The 13,145-nt window shown below is 38.0% G+C and overlaps 1 protein-coding gene across 3 annotated transcripts in view; it reads left to right on the top strand.

Annotated features, from left to right (window-relative positions):
* The window catches only part of LOC149210064 (guanine nucleotide-binding protein subunit gamma 1-like), a 92,318-nt gene extending 80,450 nt beyond the window's left edge, over positions 1 to 11,868 (top strand). Inside the window, exons 2-4 of one of the 3 annotated variants that reach the window (XM_089396599.1) lie at positions 10,918 to 10,985; positions 11,088 to 11,132; positions 11,297 to 11,868. In XM_089396599.1, coding sequence (XP_089252725.1) covers positions 10,918 to 10,985; positions 11,088 to 11,132; positions 11,297 to 11,381 — 198 coding nt within the window. In that variant the 3' untranslated portion in view covers positions 11,382 to 11,868. The remainder of the gene's footprint in view (positions 1 to 10,917; positions 10,986 to 11,087; positions 11,133 to 11,296) is intronic. The other 2 variants (XM_089396601.1, XM_089396600.1) reach the window with 2 other exon arrangements.
* The last annotated feature ends 1,277 nt before the right edge of the window (positions 11,869 to 13,145 follow it).

Here is a 13,145-nt window from a genome sequence, read left to right as displayed (position 1 = left end):
CAGAATATATCAACTTAATCAAAAGTTTCTTGAAAGGTTTTTAGGGGTTTTATTGGGTTACCATTTTCCTTTCTGTCTGCTGCATTTTTCCCCTCTAGAAAATTTCAAATTTTTTTCTTTTTACTGCCTGAGTTTTGGGGTTTTGTCTGAAAAATTCCGGGCTTTGTTTTCTGCTCCCTTATCCCTCCTTTCCTTCTCTCCATCCGACATTGCACCAAACCTTTGTCTGCCTGCGTTTTTTACCTTTGTCGCTCCTCAAACCCTTATCCATCTTAACCCACAGCTACAACGCTGCATCCTTCCATCGCTGCCATCACGTGCAAATCTGTGGCCTCCTCTGCTCCGACCTGCATATCTCCATTTGCAGTCATACCCTCCTCTCCATTTCTCAACATCCATTCCTCATCCTTGCCCTCTGCGCGTTTTGTTGTCACTGCCCTCTCCATCGAGCTGCAAACCCTCCTCTCTTTCCACTGTCATATCCTTGCGTGCTGCCTCTCAGACTTGCAAACCTGCTGTTGTCTCATCGCCGCAGTTCCTCCGTCGAGTGGCTCTTCTCTTCTCTCCATCAACTTTCATCTGCTGCTCATGCCGCCGTCAAACTCACTTGCAAATACAAACAAAACACTTTCAATTTTTTCTTTTAGGTTCCATTTGTTTATATTTTTTTTTAGTGTCCACGGTTAGGGTTTAGGTTAGTTCTTTTTTATATATATAATCGATGTCATTTTTTTTGAAACTCTAGTTAGATTCATCTTTTTTTTTTTTTTTAAATTCAATCTTTTGTTTTGACTTTTATTTTTAATTTTTGACTTTATTTTATTCTTTTACTTTTTATTTTTAACTTATGATTTTAAATTTCTTTATTTTCATTTCAAAAACATAAAAATTTAAAAAAATTTAAAAAATCTAAAAATTGAAAATGAATTAAATTAAAGGTGTATTTGCGCTTTCACATTAAATATTTTTAATGTGGCCTATGGCCCATTAAAAATTTATTTTATTGACCCTTTGATTTGTTTTACTGATCTCATTTTTCACATTAAGGTTACTGCCTAAGGAATAATTAAAATTCTAATTTAAAGTTCCTTGGTGTTGTTTGGTGATTAAATGCATTTTTGTGATTACTCTATTGTCAAGATGCGATAAATGTTTAAAAATCATATTTTGGGCATTTTACAATTAATTGTTCATGATCGTCGCTTTGCCACATTTATAATTTTGCTATGGATAACTGGTTTTCATTTAGTCTATGGTTAATTGAATATAAGGCACTGGTCTATAAGCATTTGTTTTATCTTGTGGTTGTGTCTTATTTATATTAATTGTCTAATTTATCCATCTTAGTTAACCAAGATTTGCTCTAAGTTCATCTTTAAAATCTCCTAGAGCCTGTGTTCCATAGATTATCCTCATCCATTTACCTTAGGGACCACCCACGGAGTGAGTAAGGATTAGAGTGACAACGCTTACTCTGACCGTTGTCGCGGTGCCTAGACACTTTGTGCGACAACAGGGTGCATGCAGTACACTTGAACGTCGCTCATGCTTTGAGCTTGCTTGAAAGTTACAAACCTTAAATTTTTACTAGTTTGGTATATCCATGTTTAATTTCCAGCTGTGAATCTCTAGCAGTTGTGTATTTTTGTGTGGAAGTAGCATCATCTTTAAATGTGCCAAGGCTGTGTTCTATGGAATTAGTTCAATTTTCATTATAGTTTTGTGTATTTTGTTCTTGCCAAATTTTTTCAACAGCTTTTTTCGTGGTATTCAACAAACTAATGTTTTTCTAATCTATTATGGAAAATCTGGAAGAGTTTTCATATCAGGAAAAACGTATTTTTCCCATGTACACTTGGAATGGTTGGTCTTATCAGACTGTAATTTAATTATTTGTAGGATATGCTCTGTCTTCTTGTAATAAACCAAAGGATGGACCTTAGCAAAATGGAGTGTGGTGTTTAAAGGTTGATTGCTTGATTGTAGCTGGACTTTGGGATGCAGTGGAGAACGACTCCCTCAAAAAAGGAGACACTCCCATGCTCCATTTTGACCAAAGTCCATTGCTTCAAGGAAAAAAGGCAAAAAAAACATAGTAAAAATATAAATCAATGTAAACCTAATGCACAAGTGGATGAGGAGGAGGAACCTGATGAGGCTTGATTCAGGTTGGTTGGTGTGCCATTAAATATTCTTGACAATGGAAACAATACTGATTCAGATGGTGACATTCCCATGGTTGTCTGTTACTCCCATTGCTCCACGGGGACACATTCTACAAGTTGGGGAGCACACCCCTGCGATAGGGGGCACCCAGTGAAATGTTTCACCATGCACCTGTTTTGTGAAACTCAGCGGAGCATACAAAAAAACATTTCGCCAATGTGAGGGACATTTTTCACAAAATAGGGGCTTCTCAGGAAGCTTCCTCCCCTCGCCTAAAAAGCGAGATGCCTAGGTGCCCCCTCAATATTTTATTTCAGAAAACTCCAACATTAAAAAAAAGTAAAAAAGACTATGCAAGCAAATAATCCATTGTGCAATGATGAATTACACGGGATGAATTGTTATGTTGGTTATTTTTTGTGTTTTGAGATGCGCCTCCTATGTTAAGGACCTTGACATCTCCCCATCCCCCATTAATTTTCCTAAAATTTGGGGGGTGTTTCCACATGTTTCCATGTGCCTTTTCGCACTCCCATGCTCCGGCATCCTGACAACTTGGTGGAACACAGCTTATTCCTTCGTGATGTAATTGGATGCAGAGACTAGTGGGGCATTTCCTTGAGCAGTGATGCTTAATTTGTCATTTGGCATGTTCTTAGATTGGTTATATTAAGACTTAGATTTACATCTTCTAAATTTTCAAAATATAATGAGAAATATAATGGTGATAGAGGATTTGTGAATTGTGATATTATGTTATGCTACATCATTACATGTATAATTTGTGATTTAAAATGTTTCATGTAATGATGTATGTTAACGGCACATTGTTATGTATAAGATTTCAATGGTTTATGTTTCAGTTTTCATATACTTAAATTTTAATATCTTAGCCTTTCAGGTGGAATCCTGTATGTCAGAGAACTCAACCTCCTCTATGATGTTCCCTAGAATTTGGGGGTTGTTTCCACACATACCCTATATGCATTTCCCCACTCCCGTGTCCCTCCTTAATGGAAACGTGGTGGAACATTAAAAAGTTTTACACCGTGGAGGAATATTATTGTGATCTGAAAGGTAGAGGGAAGAAACTTGAAGATTTAGTTGATCATATTTTCTGTAGTGTGCTTAAGCAAGAACTATATTGGGTTTGTTTGTTTGAAAATTACACAAATTTGGCATTAATAATGCAGATCTGCACCTCACAAAGAGGGGGGATGCTTTTTTAACTCTTGTTAAATCAGGGTGGATTATAATGGTTGCTTACCAATTCAAGCACGTATATGCATCATTCCATGTAAATGAGAACTCTTTCACTTTAAATTGAAGCATGTTGGCCACAAGGCCTTGGTTCACTGGTGACGTTGTTGGAGTGTTAAGCCATCCACTTGGGCTCCATTCTTGCTGTTGTTTTCCCTGCTTGAATGACTTCTAAAAAATGGATGAGGATGGCTCCAAGTACAGGGTGAATTTGGCATAATAGATACCTCTCACCTTGCTTCTATGCTGAAGGAAGTCTGTGATATATGATGCAGCCTCTCAGGGCATGTTTCGGGACGCACTTCGACAGAAAAATTGATTCATGCTTTAAATTAATGGAGTACTTCTCTTGATAGTCATCACCAAGCTCTTGATAGTCATTGCTAAGTCACCTGCAAACTTCAACTAGGAAGTTTGAAACATGCACCCTAGGTGTGCCCCCCACAGATGAGAAGCCATCCCAAAGATGACATAAAAGCTAAACATGCCTTACATTGTGGTTACGAAGTGGATTTTCTAATCTGTATGCACATTGCAAATATTTTTCATAAACACAATTTAGCAGATTTGCACTGGCTGTGTTTCCTTGTGACCAAGATCTTAGATCCATCTACAATTTGCTAAAACTACAAATAACATGTAAGTTTTCATTTGTAACAAAGGCCACACTCTTTCAGACCAAGCCTGATACAAAAATTCCACTGACAAAGTTTCACTTGATGAATTATGACTAGCCATAAGCTTCAGTTGGTCTACCTTTACATCTCACAAAGGTTTTTACATGTTCACATTCCCATTCAGTTTTCCTGGATTGCTGAAATGGCTCCTAGTGAACTATTGTGTTATGAATATTTACATCAAAATATCCTAAATCCTTCTTCTATAGCCAATGCTTAATACCATAACTGAAATAAAGTTTTTATCACATGTTCACTTTCAAACTTTGCTGTCTGACTGATCAAACCTTTCAAATGCTGAGATGCTTCTTCAAAAGCTCTCTTCTATACATTATTTTCTTGCTACTTCTAAGAACTAGTGAAAGATAGATAGATTGATTTTCTGGAGTACAGAAGGGAAAAATCAAGAAAAACTTGAATGTCGAATGGGGGATTCGAATATGAATATGCAATTTATCTGCCTAGAGAACAAATGAGAACTACAGGAAGGGTCTCCATATCTTCTTCCCCTGCCTGACCTGCAGGAGGGTTGAGGTCAATGATATGGTTCCTTTCTCTAACTTTTTCCTAACAACAGAGTGTCACTATCCATTTATTTCCACCAAGCAGTGCATCCTTTGACTTTTGATCTCATTTTGCCCCATTTTTCAAGTGAGTATGCCTGTTCGTAGAATACTGATCCACGCCAAAAAATTTCCATTTGCTTTTCTTGTAGAATGTGACTTTTCATTTAGAGCTGGTTAGCTAAGTCCATGTGTGGATTCATGCAAACTACCAATACTAAATTAACTGGTCTTTCAAAATTGTTGTGAATCAAAAACTGCCCAAGGAAGATCCAAGACTTCCCAGCATTCCTCCAGCTATCGTAATTTCCAATTCAGCATGACCATTAAATTTGTGATCGGCAAGCCGTGAACCCCTCTTACATACCTCTCATTGCTATCAACATGGCATGGGCTGTTGATTTCTGTGGCATCAGATGTGCTCTAGCGTCGAGATTTTGTAGAGAGGCTAAGAGGCATTCCCCAAGACCCAGAAATCGTTTGGGAGAATTCCAGCTTGAGATGGTTTAATTAAAATAATTAATCATTTTTAATGTATTCCTAAGTCTAAACTTAGGAAATGTGATTTAATGAAAGGGTATTAATTAAATTTGCTGTGAATCTTCTAGAAGAAGACGAGGATCAACTCCCAGTTAATCTTAGCCTTTGATTATGTTTTAATCTTGGTCGTTGGTGCTCCAACGACCAAGATTATAAGAAAGAGCTTGATGGACACTTGGAGAACACACCCAAGATAGTGGGATCCAGAGATCGAATTTCTCAAGAGTAGTAGCGCTGAGTTGCAGAAGAGATATCGAGTGATCTTCTTGCAGTGAGGGGCAGTGATAGTAGACCGAAGGGGATTTTATCAGTTTCAGAGAGTGCAAGGTAGAGAAGACAACGAGAGGTCTAGAGAGGCAGCATAGTGCCATGCAGAGGTAGCGTAGTGCTTTAGAGGGAGTTCATAATTTTGCTGGGAGTAGTCGAGATCTAGTGCCTGAGGCCGGGGCATGAGAGCAGAGAGCTAGAGAGTTGAGTTGTAGTCAGCAAAATGATTAACAAGAAGGGTGATGCAGTTCCTAGAGACTATGACGCAGTGACAGCGTGGGGCTAGCCATTCAGAGCCTTGATCAGATTCAAATCACCAATGATAGTGTGAGAATATTTCTCACTACCTCTTTGCCAGTTTATTCTCTCTATCAGATTGTCAGTTTGGCATCTAAAGATTTGTACTCAGAAACTACTGCATAATAATTAAAACCTCCAGTTACTGCACCGATTTTCCCACATTGGGTTTTTCCAGGGACGTTTGTCCAAAAACAATGGTGTATTTGTGTGTGTTTATTTCTCTCCTATGCAATATTTTGTTTCCGCAATATTTTATGTTGTGAAGGTTGCAATAGATTTTTTTTCGATGTTTACTGTGTAACACCGTAAATAACTTGATTAAGAAATTAACAAGTAGGAGAAATTTTATCAGTTGTTGCAGTGGGGAATCAAGGCAACGATTTTTCAGATGGTATCAAAGCACAGATCGTAAGTCAGAGAGCTTAGTAGCAGAAGGGAGGAGGAATTTCGAATCTTTGCAGAGACCGTAGTTCGAAACCCTTAGAGGCAGCGCAGTCCCTTGTGCCAGGAGGGTCAGTTCCTGAAGAAAATTTATTTTTCTGAGAGAGTCGACAGAGAATAGATTTTCTAGATCAGAGGTTACCAGAGGCAGAGGGAGACACAATATTTTTCCTCGCAGAGCATATTTTCAACTGAGACACGGTTATTTTGTAGCAGTTTGCTAGTGCAAAATAGTGTCAGGAGGAAGGAAGAGCACACACTGAGGGAATTCTTTCCTCAGAGAACTTCTAGCCCATAAGTTCGATTTCTCCTAGTAGAGCAGCAGTAGTTGTGAGCAAATTTTCCCACTCCAGCAGGGAGTGCATAGAGCCAGTCAGTAGCTACATAGAGGAGAAGAGGAGTTCGACATTTTCAGAGAGATGGCATAAGTTGGGTTGAGAGATCAAGATCGGTTGGACAGAGCCTCCAACTATGTGATCTGGAAGCTAAGTTGCACGAAACGGGGAAACGAGTACAAGTTTCCGAAACGGGAAGCGATACGAAACGTGACCTCCCCAAATTTTGGAAACGGGGAAACGCGAATATATATATATATATATATATATATTGAAAATATTCAAATATATATATATGTGCAATCATAAAGCATAAACGATACATTATAATTTATTACACTTAAACATTAAGATTTAATTTACATCACATTTACTCATGAATGATCACATAATGAAAATAAAAATATCGGAATATCCAAAAGCAACCTTTATTATATATCCAAATCTCAAAATCAGCCTTTATTTATATTAATATATGAGGCTGCAAGTACAATAAAGACTATAAGGCTGCAAGAGAGAGGTCCAAATCAAGATTTTCTGCATCCACATCCCATTCTTTAGAAGGACCACTGTTGTATTGGGAGTCTCCTCCTACATAGTCGAACGACCTTAGTGCTCTTGATTAAATACACGTTTCATACCCTACTCCTAGTACCCTACATGATCTTGATTATTTGGAGTTTCCCCTGCATAGAGGGCTTGGTTCTCTTGATTAAATACAAGTTCCATACCCTAGTACATGATAAAATCCAATGGAAACATTGCAATCCCTCCAATCCTGAAATCCTGAAAAACAAATAAGTCTGCTGGATTTTGAGTGAGATCTAAAATTCTACTTTCTCCATATGAAATCCAATGAGGGCGAAACCACTCTCAAACATCCTGAGTCATTTTATGGTAATGTTAAAAATTTAAGTAAAAGGATGAAAATGAAAAATAAAGGAGAATATCACTTTTACTTTAAGAATTTAACATTACCATGAACTGCATATCCCTCAAACTTCTTGATGAACTGCATATCAACACTAGGGAAAAATTCACTTTTATAACTTTAGACATGCATCTAGAAGCAACAATAAGTCACTAACATACCCTAAAAGTAAATTAAAAAACAAATTTAAAAAAAAAATTAAAAAAAACACAAGTTAATGAGGAAACGTGGGTCATACGGCCCTGAAACGCGTTTTTGAAACGGGAACGTGGCAGTACGGCCGGAAACACGTTTCTCGGCTGTACTAAACGCGTTTCCGCATTTCATACCCGTTTCCATACGGAAACGGACCTCTATACCACGTTTCCTGCACACATAGTTTGGAAGGCTAGAATTTCTTGCCTTTTAGATGAACATGATATTAATACTTATATCGATAGTGTGGTAGTTGTACTCACAGATGCAGATCTTCTTAAGAAATACAAGAAGGAGATGGCGAAAGCTAAGAGGTTGATTCTCGATGGGGTTCGAGATCACGTGGTATCTCACATAGCTGGCAAAGATATTGCCTGACAGATGTGGGAAGCACTAGCTACACTGTACAAAGGGTCTTTTGAGCAACGGAAGATGTATTTTGAGGAGAAGCTGAGATGCACAAGGATGTAGAAAGGGGAGCGTATAGACCCCTTCCTTAATAGGCTTCAGGATGTTCGGGATCCACTGTCTTCAGTAGGGTCAGCGCCCTAGCCTACAAAGTTTGTATGATTAGCTCAGAATAACGTTTTCCAAAGAATGGCAAGTTTTCGTCCAGAGTATCCTGGGCAGAGAGACTCCCAGATTGGGAACGTATGTGGACTGATCTGCAGCAGGAGGAGATGAGGTGAGATCTGGTGAAGAGAACCATCAGTGGTGGTAGCAGCAGTAGTGGGACAAAGCAAGTAAAGGAGGAGGAAGATGTGGCCCTCACATCTAAGGGGCAGCACGAGTAGCGCAGGAGGAAGGACATTTCCAAGATCAAGTGTTTCAGGTGATGAGCTTGGCCACTACAACACTCAATGTCCTCCTAGAAAGAAGGACAAGGAGAAGCATGATCAACAGGCTGCATCTGTTGGGATCGACACACTGCCCTCCAAACTAGAGGAAGAGTTTGCCATGATCACCAAATTACCTCCAGGGGTGAAGTGGGGTGATTTGGAGTTGTAGCCTCAGAGAGCTATAGGATGGGCATGATTCTTGAGGAGGTCCACCTCATGAATCAATACCTTGCTATAGGAGCCCAAAACAAGCAGCAGCAGGATGGATTAGTGGCAATTGGTGCAGTTAGTTGCTAGAGTAACAGATGCAATAGCTAGTAGCGGTCTGTGACTAAGCAGCGCAGAGCAGAGTTGGTAGCAGTGTAGAGTCAACAACTACGCAGTGGCATTAGTGACAACGCAAACGCTAGCAACAGTGACAGCTTGGACGACAGATGCATCATACTGACCACAGTTGGTTCAATATTTTGGATGCTTTTCCGTTGCAGTTGAAACAACAACAATTGGAGAGGGTTGCAGTGCAGATGCAGTGTTGGTAGTAGTGCAGTAGGGCTAGCAACAACACAGATGTAACAATCAAAGTTGCGCAATAGTTGGTGGGCAATGGGGCCAGACATCAGTAGCGCAACAGGAGATGGTGAAGAGATAGAGTGATGCTTCAATGGGTTGCAGCACTAGAGCACATTCCTTGCTAAGAGGGAGTGTTGATTTCTATAGCATCGGATGTGCTCTAGCCTCGAGATTTTGCAGAGAGGCTAAGACCCAGAAATCGTTTGTGAAAATTCCACCTAGAGATGGTTTAATTAAAATAATTAATCATTTTTAATGTATTCCTAAGTCTAAACTTAGGAAATGTGATTAATTAAAGGGTATTAATTAAATCTGGTGTGAATATTCTAGAAGAAGATGAGGATCAACTTCCAGTTAATCTTAGCCTTTGATTATGTTTTAATCTTGGCCCTTGGTGCTCCAATGAGGGATTATAAGGAGCTTGATGGGCACTTGGAGAACACACCTGAGATAGTGAGATCTAGAGATCAAATTTCTCAAGAGTAGCAGTGCTGAGTTTCCGGAGAGAGATCGAGTGATCTTGCAGTGAGGGGTAGGGATAGTAGACTGGAGGGGATTTTTCCAGTTCTAGAGAGTGCAAGGCAGAGAAGACAACGAGAGGTCTAGAGAGGCATCATAGTGCCATGCAGAGGCAACGCAGTGCTTTAGAGGGAGTCCTTAATTTTGCTGGGAGCAGTCGAGATCTAGTGTCAGAAGCTGAGGTGTGAGACCGGAGAGCTAGAGAGTCGAGTTCCAGTCAACAAAATGATTAGCGACAAGGGTGACACAGTTCCTAGAGGCTGTGAAGCAGTGATTGCGCAGAGGTAGCATGGGGATAGCCATCCAGAGCCTGGATCAGATTCGGATTGCCAGTGACAGTGTGAGAATATTTCTCACTACCCCGTTGCCAATTTATTCTCTATATCAGATTGTCAATTTGGGCATCTAAAGATTTGTACTCAGAAACTACTGCATAATAATTAAAACCCTCAGTTGCTGCACCGGTTTTCCCACATTGGGTTTTTCCGGGGACGTTTGTCCAAAAACAACAGTGTATTTGTGTGTGTTTATTTCTCTCCTGTGCAGTATTTTATGTTGTGAAGGCTGCAGTAGATTTTATTTCGATGTTTAATGTGTAACACTGTATATAACTTGATTCAGAAATTAACAAGTAGGCGAAATTTAATCAGTTGCTGCAGTAGGGAATCGGGTCACCAATTTTTCACATGGACCACTAGTTTAATTTGTATTATACATGATATACTTAGTCATTAGACACAAGGAATATGAAAGTATGTCATAGGAGTTTACTCATCAATTCTCGTAATATGCAAACAGCTTTGAATTGTAGCATCATACATCACTTCTCTCCTTGTAATTACTTTTGGTTCATCATTTCTCATGGACTTTTTCTTGTACTTTCCACTGTACCTTTTTCATCTTTTAGTATTTAGGAGTGATCTTGTGATCTTCATTTTCCATTGTTGACTGGTTGTATTTTCTAGTCTCATTCTCCTATTCTTTGGTCATTTGTGGATATATATAAGATTATCTATCTATCTTTTCCCTTTCGTTCCTTGAATGGAAAGGTGAGAATGAATGTTTAGGCCCACTTAGCAAACTTAATTATTGTCTGTATATTGAAGTTTCTGTCTTTAAAGGATATTTTACAGAAAGAAGATGTACACGGTTCACTGGCATTACGCAGAAGTGAAAATGAAAAGTTTTCATAGGTTCATTGTGATGGAAGCCCTTTTTGCTCTTGGTCTTACTATTAGAGAAAAATTCACATGGTTGTTTCTTTTGAAGCTTATGGCTTTTGTATCTAAATATTTGTTCTCTTAAACGTTACAGCTTTTGTGCATGCAGGAAGAATTAGAAGATTTGGACAAAATAGACAAAGCCACATCTGCTTGCAAGGAGTATGCATGCTACTTGTGATTTAGATCTTTAGATGATCAAGTTTTATGCTTGTTTTGCTGTTTGAATTGACAGACTGATCACATTTTGGTCATCTCTTGCAGAATGCTATTGATAATCGAGAATACACCAGATCCTCTTCTCTCTGTGTAAGAATATCTACTGCTGTGAATCTGTTATGTTTGAAAACAATTACTTGCTGCCAAATAGTAGCAATTTCACAGTTATGGGTTTTTTCCGAAGCCAACTTATATTAATAATAGGGGATTGGAAGCTTTTATTTAAGATTGCATGTTTTTCTTTATACTTGCAGCACAAAAGGACCAGAGAACCCAGCCTGGGATAGATGGTTTGAAGGACCAGTAGAGTCCGATGGCTGCAAGTGTTGGATAATTTGAAGGTTTTTCTCAGTTTAAAATCCCTTCCATTGCTTTTATGGTGGTTTCAGGAGCATTGATTAGCGGAGAGTTCATTTCGGGTATGAATGAAGACTTTGCTTTTGTATCAAACTCCAGGAATTGTTCCTCTCAATTTTTTGTGCTAGGAAACCAAGTTTGTGTCAGCTCAAGGCACTTTTGTTATCGAGTCACGTAAATCCTTTTTTTACTCTCCCAATCTAGTATCAGGCCTGAGGAAACTGGAAATACAAGATAGAGAAAAGCTGATTATGACAATGTCATTCCATTAATTGTTCACGAGAAGTTATGAACTATCCATCTTCATTAGATGCCTTTAAAACAACTATGTATTGGCATGTGATTCTTGCCTTGTATGAAAGCTCACTATTAAGTTCTTGTTGTTAACTCCATGTTGCTTAAAACAACTATGTATTGGCATGTGATTCTTGCCTTGTATGAAAGCTCACTATTAAGTTCTTGTTGTTAACTCCATGTTGCATTGCATTACCAAAGTGATCATAGTTCATTGATGCTTCATTTGTCCATTTCAGTAAATTTGTGTCAAGCAGAATTTGATTTTCGAGACAATTGTTGTCATCAGTTGGGAAAAGGAAAGTAATCAAGTTGGCCTGGACATTTGACAGATCTTTAGTATTGTTGTCGAAGGGAGTTATATTTTGTTGAGCAAATCTTCTTATGGACGTGAACATTTATTTTGAACACATTTTGTCTTTCTTGTGCATTTTGATCTCTACATCTGTTCAATTGCAATGTGAACACGATGGGCTTTCTTATATTTAGTACGTTTCAAAGATTCTTTGGAAGGTTTAAGGGTGTATATGGTTAAAGTACATATTCTTTTGACATTTTAGTTTTATGATTCCACATTCAAAGATTCAGGCTATTGTTGCTGAGTTTCTTTGCTTAATTGCAACATTAAATATGCAATTTTATGTATGCAATCTTGGAATTTTCATGGCTAACTCTCTGTTTCTGACCCTTTTCAGATGGACTCAAACAAATATTTATTTTTGGATTTTTGTCTTACCAATAAAGATTTTAGGTTATCTTTGCTATTTTATGCATTTTCTTGCTAGTGTAGTATCTCTGTTTTTTGGCTGTGTGACTTTGCTATGTTCTCAAATTGATTTCAACATTTAAAAGTTATATTATCACTCAAATTGCATTCAGGTCATTGAGCTACGATGCAATTCCTAGATTCTTCGTTTATCAACTATGCTAAATTTAACATGGCACTTCAGTATTTGGAGCAAATAGACAGCTAAAAGGAACATATTGTAATGGAGTATAACTTGAATTTGTAAGGAGAGAAACAAACATTTTTATTTTGGGTCATCACATATGTGAGGGTTTATTTGGGCTTTAATTTAATGAAAAGTAAACATATGTCACAATACCAGTTGAAGTTTTGTCAAGATATTGGAATGAGAAGACCACATTGTATTATCATAATATGAAGGATTTTATATAAAGATAGTATTTTTTCCTGTCTTTTTGTTTTAGATCCGCTCAAAATTAAATAAAGGGATCTAAGGATAGTATTTTTTCCTGTGTTTTTGTTTTAGATCCGCTCAAAATTAAATAAAGGGATCTAAGGACACTTGTTGTTGTGTATGATCTTTGGATGTGCAATACTCGTCTTTTGGTATTTAATTGTCATTTGTCATAATGCTTATGGAGAAATAAGGTGTTATCATCACATCGATTATTCATGTCATAAAAGAACACAAATTTGCTTGGATT

Source organism: Pinus tabuliformis, chromosome 1_2 (assembly GCF_031772625.1).
Source record: "Pinus tabuliformis cultivar Carrire ecotype Pingquan chromosome 1_2, CPIR1, whole genome shotgun sequence".
Classification (NCBI taxonomy): domain Eukaryota; kingdom Viridiplantae; phylum Streptophyta; class Pinopsida; order Pinales; family Pinaceae; genus Pinus; species Pinus tabuliformis.
Note: the sequence above shows the minus strand (reverse complement) of the source record. Positions and strands in the feature narration are given on the sequence as shown.